The sequence below is a fragment of the Orcinus orca genome, chromosome 5 (genome assembly GCF_937001465.1).
Source record: "Orcinus orca chromosome 5, mOrcOrc1.1, whole genome shotgun sequence".
NCBI classification, from domain to species: domain Eukaryota; kingdom Metazoa; phylum Chordata; class Mammalia; order Artiodactyla; family Delphinidae; genus Orcinus; species Orcinus orca.
In genome coordinates this window covers 146,856,639-146,873,422 of record NC_064563.1, presented here as the reverse complement: position 1 = coordinate 146,873,422, position 16,784 = coordinate 146,856,639, and the positions used below count along the sequence as shown (strand labels likewise).

The following is a 16,784-nucleotide window of genomic DNA, read 5'->3' as shown; positions in this document are numbered from 1 at the left end:
GCAGGGGACGCGGGGTCATGCCCCGGTCCGGGAGGATCCCACGTGCCGCGGAGCGGCTGCGCCCGTGAGCCATGGCCGCTGAGCCTGCGCGTCCGGAGCCTGTGCTCCGCAACGGGAGAGGCCACAACAGTGAGAGGCCCGCGTACCGCAAAAAAAAAAAAAAAATAAAATAAAATCTAAGTGTTTGTCTTAGTGTTATCAGCCTGCAGCCATCAGGAAGGACCTGTATTCTGACAAGGGCAGATTATTGGCTCGTTGCAGTGAGGGAGACCACACACCAGAGGGACTGTGGGCATTTTGCCAACAAAGGAAAGGACAGAGTTGCCGTAGGACTTGAGGCAGGGCCGAGTTTAGGTGGAGTGCACGTGGAGCTGTGATTTCATGGGCTCCAAGCAGAGTGGGTCTGTGTGTGAAGGGGTCAGCATCAGGTCTCACTGCAGTGGCCCCAGGTCCTGCTTCGTTGAAAACTACAAAATTTAGGTAGATGGTGGTACATCAGGTCTAGAAATCCTTTATTTGAAGCTCTGCAGCTAGCTGGCTATCAAGGCTCTGCTCTGTGTCACAGTGACTGCAACCCTGCAGGCGAGAGTGGGTGTTTCCTCCTCCTTACTAGTATAATTCCAAACAGCACAATTTCTGATAGTCTAGGATTTTAAAGAGTAAACTTTCTCTGAACAAGAAATCAGTAGCCACTGAAAGAAGGGTTCATCATGACACTTTACTCTTGCAGTGTGTCCTTGGGAGAAATGCTGTTTCCTGTTAACTTGGCAGCCAGCTTTCTGTGTCTGTTATCCCAGCCCAGCAAATTGCAGGACAGATTTTCATTTTCTCAGAGCAGGCGAATTTTACTTTCTCACGTCTGACTCATGCTATCCCGCCCCTACCCCACTGGACACCAGGCTTTCCCAGCCTCCCCAGGGCACCACCATCCAGGCAGAGACCTGAGATCCTCCTTGTTGCCCACCTCTCCTCTCACTGTTCTCTCCCCTTCCAGCCCCGGCCTGTGTCCCCGTAAGTCCTGTACGTTTCCCCGCATCGATGCATCCACCACCTCCATCGCCACTGCCTCCACCGAGTCCAGGCCCCTGTCATTGTGCCTGAATCTCTGCTCCTGATAGCATTATCTCATTGCCACTTGCCAGTCCACTTTGTATACTGTAGCCTGAGTAATTTTTAACAATTCAGTCTGATTATGTCATTCCCCTGCTTAAGTCAGTTTTCAGTGGCTTCTCTTTGCTCTTAGGATAAAGACCAAAAAACAAACAAAACCCTGACCCAAACCCCCTACCACCCCAAACCTTAAAACTGTACCGTGGCTTGAAAGGATTTGTATTATTGGACTTAGCCTCCGGCCCAGACTCATTTCCTTATCTGACTGCCTAGACAAGATTTGTCTTCCTGTTGGATGTTGTCATAGCATCCTGTACTTTTCCTTCAGACAGAATGGTTTTAGTCCCATCTTACAGTATAAATTGGTGGAAGGGCAGGGTCTCCCGTTATATTCTCTGTGCCTGGCTGAGTATTTGGTCCTAAGGGACCACCCAGCCTCCCGTTCCTGCATGCTCTTTTTTTAAATTTGCAGTGGTATCTCGTGAGGCTAGTGTGTGCTGCAGGTCACCGGGTGTATAGGAAGGGAGGGTCGAAGTGGACCGCAGTGCTTGTGGCCGGCTTCACTGTGAACCTTGAGCACGAGCTGGCCCTTGAAGACTTCTGCTTCTCTGGTCTGAGGCCTGGCCTAGAAGGTGGCCTCCTAAGAGGCATCTTTCACTTAATTTTGGCTCTTGAATTCTTTTTTTTTTTCTGTTTTTGGCTGCACTGCACAGCTTGTGGGATCTTAGTTCCCAGACCAGGGATCGAACCTAGGCCCTCGGCAGTGAAAGTGCAGAGTCCTAACCACTGGGCCGCCAGGGAATTCCTTGGCTCTTACCACTCAGGTGACATGAAAGAAAACAAAAATCACCCCCCCGCCCCTTTATCTCTTTGTGAGGACTAGGTCTGATGGCCCTTCCTCGGCCTTCCCAAGGGCCTGTCTTCCCAGAGGGATCCCATGAGCCATCGCTTTGAAAAGGGCTCCCTTAGAGTCAATCCAAGAATCACACGGTGGCAGCGAGAGCTGTTTGACATGTGGGTTCATCCTCCCTCTCACTGGCCTGTGGTCCAGGACAGTTCTTGGCTTTGACCAGTGTCAGAGTTGCTGTGTGCCTCCCGTCTCAAGCAATGAGAAAGGGCAACGTAGGAGTGGATGCAGGCAGGGAGGAGGGAGAGGGAAGCCACACACCTGACTTTGGGGCAAGTTTCTCTAGGAGAATAGGTGTGGATCTTTGGATGGTTTGGATGGGCTCAGGCTGCACAAGCCAGCCAGAGGGCTTAGGGTGGTGTGATGGGTGTCAGGTCGTGAATGGGACTTAATTCTGCCTCTAGCACGGTAACTGAGTTTCTTTTGGGAAACTGGGCAGTAGGTGGTGGAGTTCGGAATAATCCTACAAGGGTGTTGCCTGAGAATCTTTGGGGAATAGATGAGCATTGAGGGCAGAGGCATGATTTATTAGAAGGGAAGTGGGACGATGTTTTAGGCTAGGGTAAGGCATGTGTGAAAGTCACAGATGGGAGTGAGCAGGATTGTTCGTGGGTTAACTGGCTAGCTTCTCTGCTTGACATGTGGAGCAGAGATCGGGGTATAGCAGATGTCAGTAAATGTGAGCAGTTTAAGGAAGGCAGAGTAACCACGGATTATTGTTTTAACTTCGAAAGCAGAGGCCGTTGGAAACTAGCACATGGAAATGACTTCAAAATAGTGATGAAAATGACATTTTCAGGGGAATGATTTTTGCATCTAAGTTAGGATAGGTTGAGGACTTGGTTGGAAGGTGAAGAAAAATTAATGGTAAAGTGCTCATCAAGGAAGGTCTGGACTTGACGTTAGAGTGTGGACTGTGGCTGCATGGATGGAGTGGACAGGACGTGAGAAGAAATGGTTGGTCTGGTTAGGCTCCGTAGGTGGGCGCAGAGCTCAACGGGGGGATACGGGGATGCAGGAGTGGTCTGTGCACTGCTGCTTGGGCCGTCTCCGCTGTTTCCCTGTCTAGAACGAGGACAGCCGCGCTTGCCTCACTGGAGGCATCAAGCGTTACAGTGAGCTCCCCTTTGGCACGTGCTTGGTACAGGCGGGGCTGGGTCGCCCTCCACGGAGAGGACGAGGATGTCCTCAGGTGGAGGGGCCCTGGACACTCGTGTAGTAAACGGGTCCCCGTGATGCTGCAGCGCCGCACAGCCCTCCTCGCAGCGGGTGTGGAGGGCTGACTGCAAAGCTGTACTTTGGGGGGTGGGGTGGGGTCAGCACTCATAACTCCCGTGTTGTTCAGGGCTCAACTGTACTCAGTAAAAGTTAGCTCACCCCCCTTTTCTGTCATCCCTTCTGGTGCACATTCTTCCAACAGTGAAGGAGGTATTACTACATCAGCGCATGGCACAAATTTGTTTTAAACTGGGAGAATCCTGCTTTTTTTAAAAAAGTAAAATTTTATATAGTATATGGTTGTTCAATATGTAAAATAAATGAATGTTGTATTTCCTGCATAATTATTTTAAAAATTCAGTTTTATAACATTTACTTTTAAAATCAGTGGGTACAATGAAGGTTTTTTTTTAGAATTTATTTATTTATTTTTGGCTGTGTTGGGTCTTCGTTGCTGCATGCAGGCTTTTTCTAGTTGCGGCGAGCGGGGGCTACCCTTCATTGGGGTGCGCGGGCTTCTCATTGTGGTGGCTTCTCTTGTTGCGGAGCACGGGCTCTAGGCGTGCAGGCTTCAGTAGTTGTGGCACACGGGCTCAGTAGTTGTGGCACACGGGCTGTAGAGCACAGGCTCAGTAATTGTGGCGCACGGGCTTAGTTGCTCCGCGGCATATGGGATCTTCCCGGACCAGGGCTCGAACCCGTGTCCCCTGCATTGGCAGGCGGATTCTTAGCCACTGTGCCACCAGGGAAGTCCCCAATGAAGGTGTTTTGATGAAAACAAAAATTTAATGTTAGACATTTTGGAAGACGGTTGCAGTACCATCCTCAGTGTCCAGTTTCTATTTTTAATTGTGGTTGTTAAGTAGCAAGAAAAAGACAAATCCCAGAGATAAGGAATTGCAAATGAGAAATGTTTTAAACAGCTCACCTTGTAACATGAGGACAGTTTTCAATTAAACTGATCTTGAAGCTTGAAATCAGAGGGGTCAGATATTTTTGTTTCACAACTAAGTCACCAAGTCTAAGAATTTCTTGCCTTTCTTGGTAGGTGTTCATTTTGGAGAGAGATGATGGAAAAGTCACTCAGCCTGTTTAAATTTTCATTGTCTTATAGAAGACACTTTCCAAATGAATTATGTTGCATTTGAGATGTTAAATGATATAATTTAAAAACAACTTGCCACCTTACTGGCAGTCTGTCAGATATTCACTCAGAGTCTCAGAGGCGTTGGAATTATTTAATTTTACGTGTTGATGCCAAACATAAACTACAGTGTCATTACTGACATTTTAAAATTTGCAACATTAATTTTAACTTAAAATATTTGTTTAAATAAATATATTTAAATGTTAGTAGAGTGCATATCAGCAATGAATGCAAAGAAGTGCAGCCATGATATACTGGAGAGATATTTGACTAGGTTTTTAGCAGAGAGAAGAAGTTACTTTGTGTAATTTGAAATCTGTACAGCAGCACCTTACCTCTGTGAGCATAGTCCAGTAGAACCTTCTGTGGTGATGAAGGTGTTGTATGATCTATGCTGTCTACGTCTGTTTTAAAAATAGCCACTAGCGGGCTTCCCTGGTAGCGCAGTGGTTGAGAGTCCACCTGCCGATGCAGGGGACACGGCTTCATGCCCCGGTCCGGGAAGATCCCACATGCTGCGGAGTGGCTGGGCCCGTGAGCCGTGGCCGCTGAGCCTGCGCGTCCGGAGCCTGTGCTCCGCAATGGGAGAGGCCACAACAGTGAGAGGCCCGCGTACCACAAAAACTAACTAACTAAATAAATAAAAATAGCCACTAGCCATCTGTGCCAACTGACCCAATGCCATTTATTGAAAGGGCAGTCTTTCCCTCCTGTGCTACAGTGTCTTTTGTCGTAGTAGCTAGTTTTATGTGGGTCTGATTCTCAATTCTTTATTAGCTCTGTTATTTACTTTAAAATTATTTTTAAATACTAGTATTTATTAGTTTTTGTGTTGATTTTCTACTAGATTGTTGTTTATTCTAGCTCCCTGATGAAACTCTCTTGTTGTCTATTTCTGGAACATATCAGTCACAGTTATTTCAGAGTCTGAGTCTGATAAATCCATTGTCTGGATCACCTGTTGATCTGCTTGTATTGTCTGTTTTTCCTGTTGGTAGTTCTGGTAATTTTTTTTATTGATTAATGGATTTTAAAGAGTGAAGTGTGTAGAGTCTCTGGATTTGATATTTTTCTCCAGCAAGGACTTTATCCCCCGGCTTCTCTCAGTCAGTTAGAATGGAGTCAGAGTAGTTCACCTAAATCCAGTTAGGCATTGAGCTGGTTCACGGCTGGTTTCAGTCTGAGTTCGAGCTGGCCTGTGTCTAGTTCATTCTCCCTCTTAGGGTTTTAGCTCTTCAGGGGGGTCTAACTGAGAGCTTGAGTCCTTTCCCAGAGTCCTTCCATCTAGGTGGACCCTGCCTGACCTTCAGTTCTTTTCTCTTTTTTTAAATATTTATTTATTTGGCTGCACCAGGTCTTAGTTGCAGTGTGCGTACTCTCAGTTGCGGCATGCATGTGGGATCTAGTTCCCCGACCACGGATCAAACGCAGGCCCCCTGCACTGGGAGCGCAGAGTCTTACCCGCTGGAGCACCAGGGAAGTGCACTGACCTTCCGTTCTGACCTCTCCAGCGCCATGAGGTTGATGACAGCTCTGCCTGGCCTCCTGGCCTCTCTCCACTCACCGCCCGCCCGCCTCCCTCTGCAGCCCCTCTGCGCTTTCCCTGTGCTTCCATCTCCTCCAGGATCACGGCCTGCCCTAGGTCTCGGCTGCCTAGTAGCTCTGTACTCCGTGGCGAGATGCTCTGCTTAGCTCTGCTGCCTCTTTGCCTGTGCTGCTTTTGAATATGCAGATGCCTTGGGGAAGAGTGGGCTGGGAAGTTGGGCTTGCTCACTTCAGTGCAGCTCCCTCTTCTCTAGGTCTCGGCTCTCAAGGCCTACGTGATTTGGTAACTCTCAGATACTTTGAAACAACTTTTTTCTGGTTTGTTCAAATTCTGCTTTCCTACTTGTTCTTGGGGGGAGGATTGATCTGCTGCACCACCATGCTAGCTGGAAATGGTTCTTCCATGTATGTTGTTATGATTTTTAAATTGTTAAAAATGTATTGTGATGTCATACAGACAGCACAGGCTATGGAGATGTTCCAAATTAATGGAGACTAAAGACACATGACAGTTAAATGCGATACCTGATCCTAGACTAGATGCTGTACCTTGAAGGAAGAAGATGCTGTAAAGGGCAATTTTAGATCATTTGACAAAATTCTAACGTCTGTGGTAGATTAGGTAAAGGTATGTTAATTTTTCTCAAGTTGACATCTGTGTATACTGGGTAACTAAGACATTATCCCTATTCTTGGAAAATGTTCACTGAAGTATTTAGAAGTAAAGGACCATGATATATGTAACTTACTCTAAACTGGCTGAAAAAATATACTGTGTGTATGCTTGTGTATGGTCCAAATGATGAGCAAATGTGGTGAAGTGTTAACAGTATGTAAGTGTGGGTAAAGGGTATGTGGGTATTCGTTGTATTATTTTTATTCATGCAACATTTTGTAAGTTTGAAATTATTTCCAAATAAAACAGCGAAAAACATATTGTAAAATGGAAATACTAATTAAATGTTTACAGAACCATAAGCATCCCTGAGGCACTTGGGTTCTTAGCAGTGGGGTTTGAAAAGCACTGCACTAAGTGATTTCTAAAACATTTGTGGGGTGTTCTGAGATTAATTGCCCAGGAGTTTGATATTAATGAGAAGAGAGGGGGATCTCTGTTTCAACTCAGAGAAGAATTATTCTGGCCCATAGAAATATGAGCTAGGGACTTCCCTGGCAGTCCAGTGGTTAGGACTCCACGCTTTCACTACTGAGGACGCGGGTTCAATCCCTGGTCGGGGAACTAAGATCCCACAAGCTGCGTGGTACAGCCACCAAAAAAAAAGGAAAAAGAAGAAATATGAACTAGACAGAGAATTATTAGAGAGTGGGATAATCATTAAAGAGTGAGTGCCAAGAAGATATTATTTAATTTGACCAAAGGTTTATTGTGGCCCATATGAGGTAATAAATACCAGAGTGTATCAAGTCCAGCTCCTGGCAGGAAACAGAAAGGGTAAACAGAGCATATCATGAAGCGATGACAGACCAAGGTGGGCAGGGTTTGGGGAACCAGCACAAGGGAGGCGAAGGCCCAGAACCTGGAAGAGTGGGGCGCTGTGGCCTCCCAGCGAGCGGCCAGACTGGCAGGAGGGTGGGTGCTGGGCAGGACCATGCCTCAGCTCAGAGGAGGAAACCACTGCTGCTTGAACCTGGCAGGGGTAATGCAGTGGGTAAGTCGATGTCCCACCCTGCCTCCTGTCCTTGTTTCCTGTGGGGACCCACTGTTCAAATCCAGCAGGCAGGGGAGCCGGTCGCTGTGGAGGTTGGGTTCAGCCTTTTACCCCTCGGGACAGAGCAGGTTGGAGAGTGGATCTGAAGGGCGCGTGGAGACTGTCCAGAATGCAGGGGACTGGGAAGGGAGAAGATGGACTGCTGTTTGGGGCTTAGTGGACTGAGGAGCAGAAAGGTAGCCAAGGTGGAGGGTGGAGACGTGTGTTACTTGGACAGATCACTATCGACCACCCAGTTGTTAACATTGTATTTTATGCCAGTGAATGAAAAGCAGAAGTCCCTGACTCTTTGGTTTGGGAAATAACTTTAACAGTATTCGTTTGAGTTCAGCAAGGTTGATCTTAGTTTTCTGCGATAGAACTCAGTTGAAAGTCAATCAGGTAGGTATTCACTGTATGCCTGGTGTGTGTCAAGCTCTGCTAGGTGATGTGGGGATATAAAAAGGATAAGATCAGATCCTTTGCCGTGATAATTCCCGGGCAGACTGAGGAGCTGCAACGTGGAGGTGTGAAAAGGTAGAGCCAAGTACGTGGCGGTGCCAGCACAGGACAGATTCCTATTAGTCACACGTTTCCTTCCTCTTCTGAGAGTGCTCCGGTGGCCTTTACGTTAGAAAAACAAGCAGATTTTTGGCAGCGCAGGAAAAAAAAATTTCTATTTCCATATTCTGGTTCCAACTCTCCTCCCCCACTCCCTTTGGTTTGTTTTAAAAATTTGACAGCTAATTAAAGTGTCGTTTGGCTGGAAATGCATTTAAACTCTTTAACTGAGGGGTTTTTTTTGTGTTTAAATGAATCCCGGAATATTCTCATCTTTTCACTTTTTCAACTTACATTTTTTGACAGGCCGATTAAGTTAAAATGAGGTCTTTAGGGTGGGCCCTAATCCAGTATGACTGGTATCCTTCTTCAAAGAGGGAATTTGGACACAGAGACAGAAGTACACGGAGGGAAGATAATGTGAAGAGACAGGGAGGAGGCCAGACAAAGGCAGAGGCAGGTTGGGGTTACACTGCTGCAAGCCCAGGGACGTCTGGGGCCACCAGAAGGTGGAAGAGACGGGAAAGGATCCTTCATCCACAGATTTCAGAGGGAGCGTGTCCTTGCCAACAGCTTGATTTCAAACTGTAGCCTCCAGAATGATGAGAGAATACACTTCTGTTCTAAGCCACCCAGTCTGTGGTACTTTGTTATGGCAGATCTAGGAAACTAACATACCCTCCAAGTCTCAGCTCATAGTAAAGATGGATTCCATCAGTAGCTAATTCTGAATTCTTTTCTAAACCTATTAGTGAGAAGAATGTAAAAGTTGATGGCTCTGAAAAAGCCCTTAGTTTGGATTTGAGACTCTTTACTGAGCTATTTTGATTAAAAACATATTTTTTTCTTATTACATGAAATATCTGATAATTTATTAAATATTACAATTAATAATGTATTATAAACATGCCAGGTGGTAAAGGGTAGGAGAAATCGATCCCTTTTTTTATAGTTTAAGTTTCTTTAGCTGGGTTTTAGTCACCCCGCTTTTCATTTATGGCTCTCTCTACCCGTCCCGTGAATAAGTTGATAGTCATTCTCATGTTATTAAAGCTATCAAAAAAGGATTCTAAGTTTCAGAAGATATATAGATGTTGAACTGACCTGTGATTTAGGTTGTTTCTATATACTGATAGTCTGTCTAGGCCACCCTTTTACTCAGTTAGATTTCTCCTTCGTTTTGAATGCCAAAGCTTAGCAGTTGAACTACAGTCTGGGCTGGGTGGCAGCCTCTTCCTCGTTCTAATACTGAGGCTGGGTAAAGTAATGTCTTGACCATGTATAATGTACTGCATAGGTATTATTTCTGTCCCTGATTTTTAAAACAAATTGCAAAAGCAATATATCCTCTTGTAGAGGAATAAGACATACAATCAAAATAGCTGAGTTATTTTCTTTATCCAAGGGTTAGCTGGACTGTATAAAGAAGTGAAATTCATTTACGTGACAAGTATTTATAAAGTGCCTGCTCGGTGCCGTGTACTGTTCTAGGCTCGTGAGATGCATCAGAACACGTGAAGATCCCTGCCCTCATGCTTTAGGCGGCAGGCATGCCGTGTGGGCCAAGTTGAAAATGCAGGGAGGTGGCAGCAGTGCTCCCTTCTCGCCACAAGGCGGTGGCCTTGTACAGCACAAAGCCACCACCTGCCTCCTGGAGAGCCTGGGGTGGGTGGGTTGACACCCCTGATACTGCCTTTGAATTCTGGGGGGTAGAGTGGGATGGTTTAACCCCGTCCCTTTGTTATGTTAACTTACAGTGAGGTCATAAGCAGCTATATAGAGTGAGAGATTATGAAATTACCATAGTGAGTCTTTTGGGTGGTCATAATTAATTCCTACATATTTTTACACGTGAGCCATGTTATTTCCTGTCTTCTTTACCATGTTTGAGTAATATACAGTTTAGTAATAGAAGAAAAAAATTAAAAATTAACTGCAAAGAAAAAGTTTTATGCCACCAATGATTTTATCTCAGTTTTTGTTCATTTTGTTTCTTTTTGTCTGTGACCATTTGCAGTTCACATTTCACTCATAAGTTTAACATCGTTACAAAAGGCAGATACATATTTTTCAAAGTATAGCACTTGATTGATATAGTTGGTTTCTTGGGTGGCCAGGATTAGTGGGACAAAATTAAGAATTCCAGTGAAAGTCATGTTGTGGCATAATACCTCCCACCCCAGTTTCTAAGAAACTCGTTTTAAGAGAAGCTTTGCCAGCTGTTTCACAATCGTTAACTGAATATTTAGCTTTAGGTTTTAATCTCCCTTCTAGGGCATAGGGTCTCTAGAAAATGTAGGCCTCCCTTTATTTTTCCAGAGCTTTTGGAATGCCTGCATTGTTCTTGGCACTGATCCCACCCCCCACCCCCACCGCCAGTGTCTCGTCTGGGCTTTCCTTGCTGTCCCAGACCCCTAGGTCATAAAGCCACACCCCTTCTCTTTTGTCCGTTGGAGGAAGTGTCTGGGAGCCACTTCTCTAGGGTGGAGCGATGCTCCATTTTCCAGCATCTGCCCTGTGAGGCGCTCTCAGGGCAGGCTGCCTTGTACTGCCCTCCATTTTTCCCGCTAGTTTACATCCCTAGGGCTGGGCTCCGTTGTTTGCTTTGCGGGCTGTGTGTTGATCTCATTTTGTTGGTGGTGAGAGATGTGGCTGTTGCCCTGAAGCAGTCACTCTCAAACTCTGTTCCCAGGCCAGCAGTATCAACCTCACTGGGAACTTGTTAGAAATGCAGATCCTCAGGCCTACTTCAGAGGCAGAAACTGAGGATGGGGCCCGGCAGGCTGTGCCTGGACAAGCCTTCCAGGGGATTCTGATGCGCAGTAAAGTTTGAGAATCACGGTCCCCAAGCAGCGCTACTTTAATTAAGAAGTTACACCAGTAGCTCTGAGCACAAGCCCCCGCTCAAATCTTGGTATATGTTAGCATTAAAACGGATGATATCTTAGTCCTTGAAGTCAAGGCACTTAAAACTTTAAAGCACCTGTTTCTTTGCTTTTTGAATGTCACTATTTCTGTAGCATATTTTTTATTTAGAGTTGACAATACGGTTGATTTCAGAGTTATTAGCACGGATGTCTTTTGGGATTTTTGTTGGCCCTCTGAGTCATCACCTGAACGAATGTGGTAGAGAGGGAGCGTTCCCTACCTCCCATCTTTCACTGTGGCCACCTCTTGTCTCCATTGCCGCTGCTTTCATTTCTCCATTGACTGCGGCAGCAGCTGTTCCTGGGCAGTCAGTCTGCCCGTGGTGAGACGAGCTTTGTGAATCAGCCCGGCTGGCACCGTCTCCTCACTGAGCTGCCTTCTGCTTTTTATGGAGCAGATACAAGTCTGTGCCATGAGACAGTCGGGCTGCTCAGCCCTGCCTTCAATCCTTTAAATAACACGCTTTCTTAAAACCTTGAGTGCAAGTCTGGCAGTAAAATGAAGTCTCAGAAACAGAAAACAGAAAACAAAAAGGTGCTTTCTGCCATGGGCAAAAAACGGACAAAAACTTAAAAAGCAGGACTGTTAGAACATTGGTTATTCAGGGACTGGTTATGTGAATAATCCTACCTAAGAGATCAGGTTTTCCTAGGAGAAGATCAAGCAAAATGGATGCTCAGAGAGATTAGTGATTTGAAATACTGAATATTCCTCTGTCTCTTCTAGATCTGGAAAGGAAAGAGCAAGAGTTAGAGCAGCTGAGAATGGATTGTGAGCACTTCAAAGCCCGCCTGGAGTCTGTGCAAGAGGACAGCGTGAGCGAGAAGAAGGTGCGCCGCTCACAGGGTCCCTGCGAAGTGCCGGCGCCGCGGCCGTGACCGCAGAGTGGCGCCGGCCACAGCCCAGCCCGCAAGCCTCAAGACGCTGCATTTTCACATGTATTTATTCTGAACGGGCTGGAAAATAGTTGATCATTTGGATTTTACAACCATTTAATGTGGGGGATTATTTACTTGGTGCCTTTTGGTAGTCACTTACTGTTAATTCAGTGTTTAAAAGCCCGATCCAAGTTATTAAAACTCATAATAATCTTGAAAAAATCATGCATACAAGGATTTATAATCAGAGATAGATATATTAAATAGAAGTATTTGTAATTAACTTCACACATCATTTCCTGATATTTTAGAAAAAAACAGTTATATTTCATTTTAATATTTGGGGAGACTAACAATATTTCTTGAAAATTATACATTTTTTTGCATGGAATAAGTTATTTCCTCTTCTATAAAACTAGAACTCTTCTACCACTTCTGCTGATATTCGGAGCTTGAATTTTTATTTTTGAATAGTAAAGGAGTAATAGTACTAGTGACAAGCCAGGATGTGTTGTTAACTGTGTGCTGGCAGGTGGTCAGCAGCCGTCCATGCATCTCACTTGTTTCTCCCAGCACAGCTGGATCAGCAGGTGCTGTTAACCTGCCGGAGTGAGAGGAGGCTGGTCCCAGGCCCCACTGCCGTGTGCTAAGCTTTGTGTCACACTACCTCCTTGTGTGGAGGAGTTCTGAAGGTTTGTGGCTGCAGTGGAGGTTTTCCAAAACCGATGGATTTTGTATAGCCTTTATTTTTCCCCCACGTATTTGTTAATTGTTTATTTATCAAGAAAAACTATTCCTTAACCCAGATATTCATAGTTCTTAGTTTCATAGTTTAGGAACACAGGTAAGTGACAAACTGCCGTGGAAATCAACCCAAAGACATTCTTTACATTCCAAAATCATTTTGCACTCTGAAAGACAGTAGCTTTCCTCATCGCCGCAAAATCTTTTATGGAATCGTAAATTCTGTAGAAATCTGCATATGCCTTCTTTCTTGGTTCAGCCACAGCAAACTTATAGAAAGCTGCAGCTCCCAGAGATACAGTGAATGCTCCAGCAATATGAAATTGCAGACACTTGGCGAGAAGGCCATGCATCTGAGGTTTCATCAAAGAACTGGAAGCCACGGTAGTTTTTCTCCTTGAAAAACATGGCTCAACAACATCTTTCCAGACGGATGGAGAAATGGACTGTATAGACTTTAATACTGAGCACGTAGAGAAGACCAGGGAAAGAGTTTTAGTCTCAAAACTGAGTTAGGTTGAGTGTCACACACTGAAAGCTGAAATTCTAGCTCAGTCATGTTCTGTTCAGATCATGATACACTAAGGTGGACGCATGGTTAATTTGTCTGGACCTAAAAGTTTCATTGTCTGAAGGAAGTTGACCAGCAGGCAAGAAGGAATTTGATAAATGGGAACAATGCAATCCATTGGTTCTGTACTCCTTAAAATACCAAGACATCCTTGTTAAGTTGAAGCCCAAATTGGGCAGAATCTTAGACTTCCTATATTTTAAATTGATAAGCATAGGAAAAAATGCATGTTTGGCTGGCATTTTAGATGTAATGCTTAAAAATAAGGCACTCAGGGAAGGTGCCAGAATCGAGGAGGGAATGGCTGTGGTGAAGTAGCGTCAGACCATCAGCATGTTATTGCCCAGACACTTCGACCTTAGTTCAGATGTGGGAATCTTTTAGGTTAAACCATTACCTATTTCCAGTTAAGTCTCCTGCTTAATAGTCCCGCCAATTTAACACAGGTTGGAGCCCCTGCAAGTTTGCTGTGACAAGGCCCTGTCTCTTCCTGCTGTAGGGAACTGGCAGTTCCCTTTCCTGTGGCCTTTTCTGCCCAGGTCTGTACAGATCGTGAGGCTGGACTCTGGAAGCTTATTTTAGAGTCGAGGAACTAGGAAAGAATCCAGGGCTAGATACTAAATTACAGTATTGCTAGTAAGTACTTCAGGTGGGATAAAAGTCATTAAGGAGAAGGCAGACATCACTGAATCCAGCATGTAAGGAAAGCTCAGAAAACAAAGTGTGGAATCAAAATTGTAAAGGAGATGCTGGGTGAGAAGCAGCGCCTAACCTTCTAGAGGTTCGTCACTGGGACAAGAAAAGCTTGGTTCGTGCCCTCCGTTGAGGTGTTTCCTCAGTGACAGTCTAATGGGGTCAATTTGGGCCTAGTTGGGCCTTGTTGTGATCTGAGGGGTGGGCCGGGAGAGTCCTGGCAATAGCAGCCTTTGAACTCAAGAGAAGAAAGCGCCAGTGGAGCTGTTGGAGGATGTCTGAGTTACTATTGAAGGGCTGTGCTGCTGCTGTAGGGTTAGCTGAGGCCTTCCGCAGCGTCTCTGCTGCCACAGCATTTAGTGCCTGGCCTGCTTCCCCGTGCGCGTGGACTTGTTTCAGACAATGGGCAGAGTCACAGCGCTCTCTCTAAGGAGCCATGTTTCCCCGGCTTACCTATGGCTTCATCCTCTCTGTGTGTTTTCTTAGGGCAGCATCTTTCATAGTCAGTAAACTAACTTAAATATGGACTGCTATTTTTTCATTATCTTTATTTCTAATTTGTTAGGAAAGAGTTGCTTTTGTGATGATAAATGGGAAGTTGTTGCAAACATTGTATATTATTTCAGGAAAGTTTTTAAAGAAAAATTAACTGATAGGATAGTTCAGTTATCATAATCAGAAATGAACTACACAAAGATTTTAAAGGAATCTTTAAAATTTTGTGCTTGCTACCCTGTTATGTATGAGTATTCGCTTTAGGTAAATATATCAGAGTTTGATTATTGTTTCTTTTTAAAATACAGCTTTATTGAGGTGTATTTTGTATACCATAAAATTCATCTGTTGTAAAAGTCTAGTTTGATAATTTTTAGTAGATTTATGCAGTTGTACAACTGTCACCCGAACCAGTTTGTGTTTTAGTTAAGACAGTTTTTGAAATAATTATAGATTCACAGAAAGTTGCAGAAAGTCCAGGGAAGCCCAATACCCTTTACCCAGTTTCCTCCAGCGGTAAATAGCTTTCACAGCTACAGTTTAGGGAGACCAGGAGACTGACATCGGTGCCATCCACAGTGCTTGTGCAGGTTTCACCAGTTTTACCTAGACTTGTTTGAAGTTCACCAGTTTTGCCTGCACTTGCTTACGTGTGTGAGCATAGTTCTGTGCAGTTTTATCACGTGTAGATCCATGAACTCACCTCCACGCTCAACATACAGCACCGTTGCATCACCACAGAGACCCCGTCGCGCTACCCCGGTGCACCCATGCCCAGCCGCTTCCCCACGCCTGCCTCCTGGCAGCCACTGATGCATGCAGTTGCCGCACGGTACCTGTCTAATTCTCTCGTTTCAAGAATGCCATGGGAACGGGCTGACTCAGCCCACAACCGTTCGATGCCGACTTTTTGTGCTCAGATCCTTCCACGCTGCTGCATGTATTAATGGTTTGCTTCTTTTGACCGCTGCACAGCATCCCAGGGTATGGGAATACCACAGTTTAAATAGTCTCCCATTGAAGGACATTTGGGTTGTTTCCTTTTTTTTTTTTTTTTGCTATTGTGAACATGTGTGTATAGGTTTTTGTGTGAATATATGTTTTCATTACTCTGGGATAAATGCCCTAGAGTGCGATTGCCGGGTTCCGTGTCAGGTGCATGTTTAGTTTTGTAAGAAATTACCAAATTGTTTTCCAGAGTGGCTGTACCCTTTTACATTCTCACCAGCAAAGCATGAGCGATTCACTTCCTCCACACCCTAATTAGCATATGGTGTTCTCACTATTTTTTATTTTAGCTGTTCTGATAGATGTGTTGTAGTGATTCGCATTTCCCTGTTGGCTAATGATGTTGAACATCTTTTCATGTACTTACTTGTTGTCTATATATTCTCTCCTGTGCAATATCTGTTTGTGTCTTTTGCCCATTTTCTAGTTGGATTTTTTTTAACTGTTAAATTTAAAGTGTTCTTAATGTATTCTAGATAAAAGTCCTTTATTGGATATATGGTTTGCAGATATTTTCTCCCAGTGTGTGGCTTGTCTTTTCTTCTTTCTCATGGGGTCTTTCACAGAGCAGAAGTTTTAAATTTGGATGAAGTTCAACTTGTTGATTTTTGTTTTTATGGATTGTACTTTTTGTGTTATGTCTAAGAACTTTTCACCTAACCCTAGGTCCCAAAGGTTTTCTCCTGTTTTTTTCCTAACAGTTTTATATTTTTATGTATTTTGTTTGTGATTCGTTTTGAGTTAATTTTTGTATAAGATGTGAACTTAACGTTGAGGCTCATTATTTTCTTTTTCTTTTCTTTTTTTTTTTCGCCTATGATTGTCCATGGTATTTTTGGTCTTTTAGATTTTAGCCATTTTAGTGGGTGTAATGGTATCTCATTGTGGTTTTAATTTGCATTTTCCTCAAGACTAATTTTCTTGAACATTTTCTCGTGTGTTTATTATCCATTCATATTCTTTTCTTTGGTTAAATGTTTATTTAAATCTTTTGCCTTTTTAAAAAAAATTTTCTTTGTCTGAGTTGGGTCTTCGTTGCTGCGTGCGGGCTTTCTCTAGTTGCAGCGAGCGGGGGCCACTCATTGTGGTGCCTTGTTGCAAAGCACGGGCTCTAGGCGTGCGGGCTTCAGTAGTTGTGGTACACGGGCCTAGTTGCTCCGTGGCATGTGGGATCTTCCCAGACCAGGGCTCAAACCTGTTTTCCCTGCATTGGCAGGCGGATTCTTAGCCACTGCGCCACCAGGGAAGTCCTGCCTATTTTTAATTTAAT

At 44.6% G+C, this 16,784-nt stretch overlaps 1 protein-coding gene across 5 annotated transcripts in view; it reads left to right on the top strand.

The window, feature by feature from the left end:
• The window catches only part of HSF2BP (heat shock transcription factor 2 binding protein), an 82,475-nt gene that overhangs the window by 3,911 nt on the left and 61,780 nt on the right, over nt 1-16,784 (top strand). For 4 of the 5 annotated variants that reach the window (XM_033418416.2, XM_033418415.2, XM_004264602.4 and 1 more), the window contains exon 3: nt 11,852-11,955. In XM_033418416.2, coding sequence (XP_033274307.1) covers nt 11,852-11,955 — 104 coding nt within the window. Of the gene's footprint in view, nt 1-6,384; nt 6,556-11,851; nt 11,956-16,784 lie in introns of all 5 variants that reach the window. The other variant, XM_033418420.2, reaches the window with a different exon arrangement.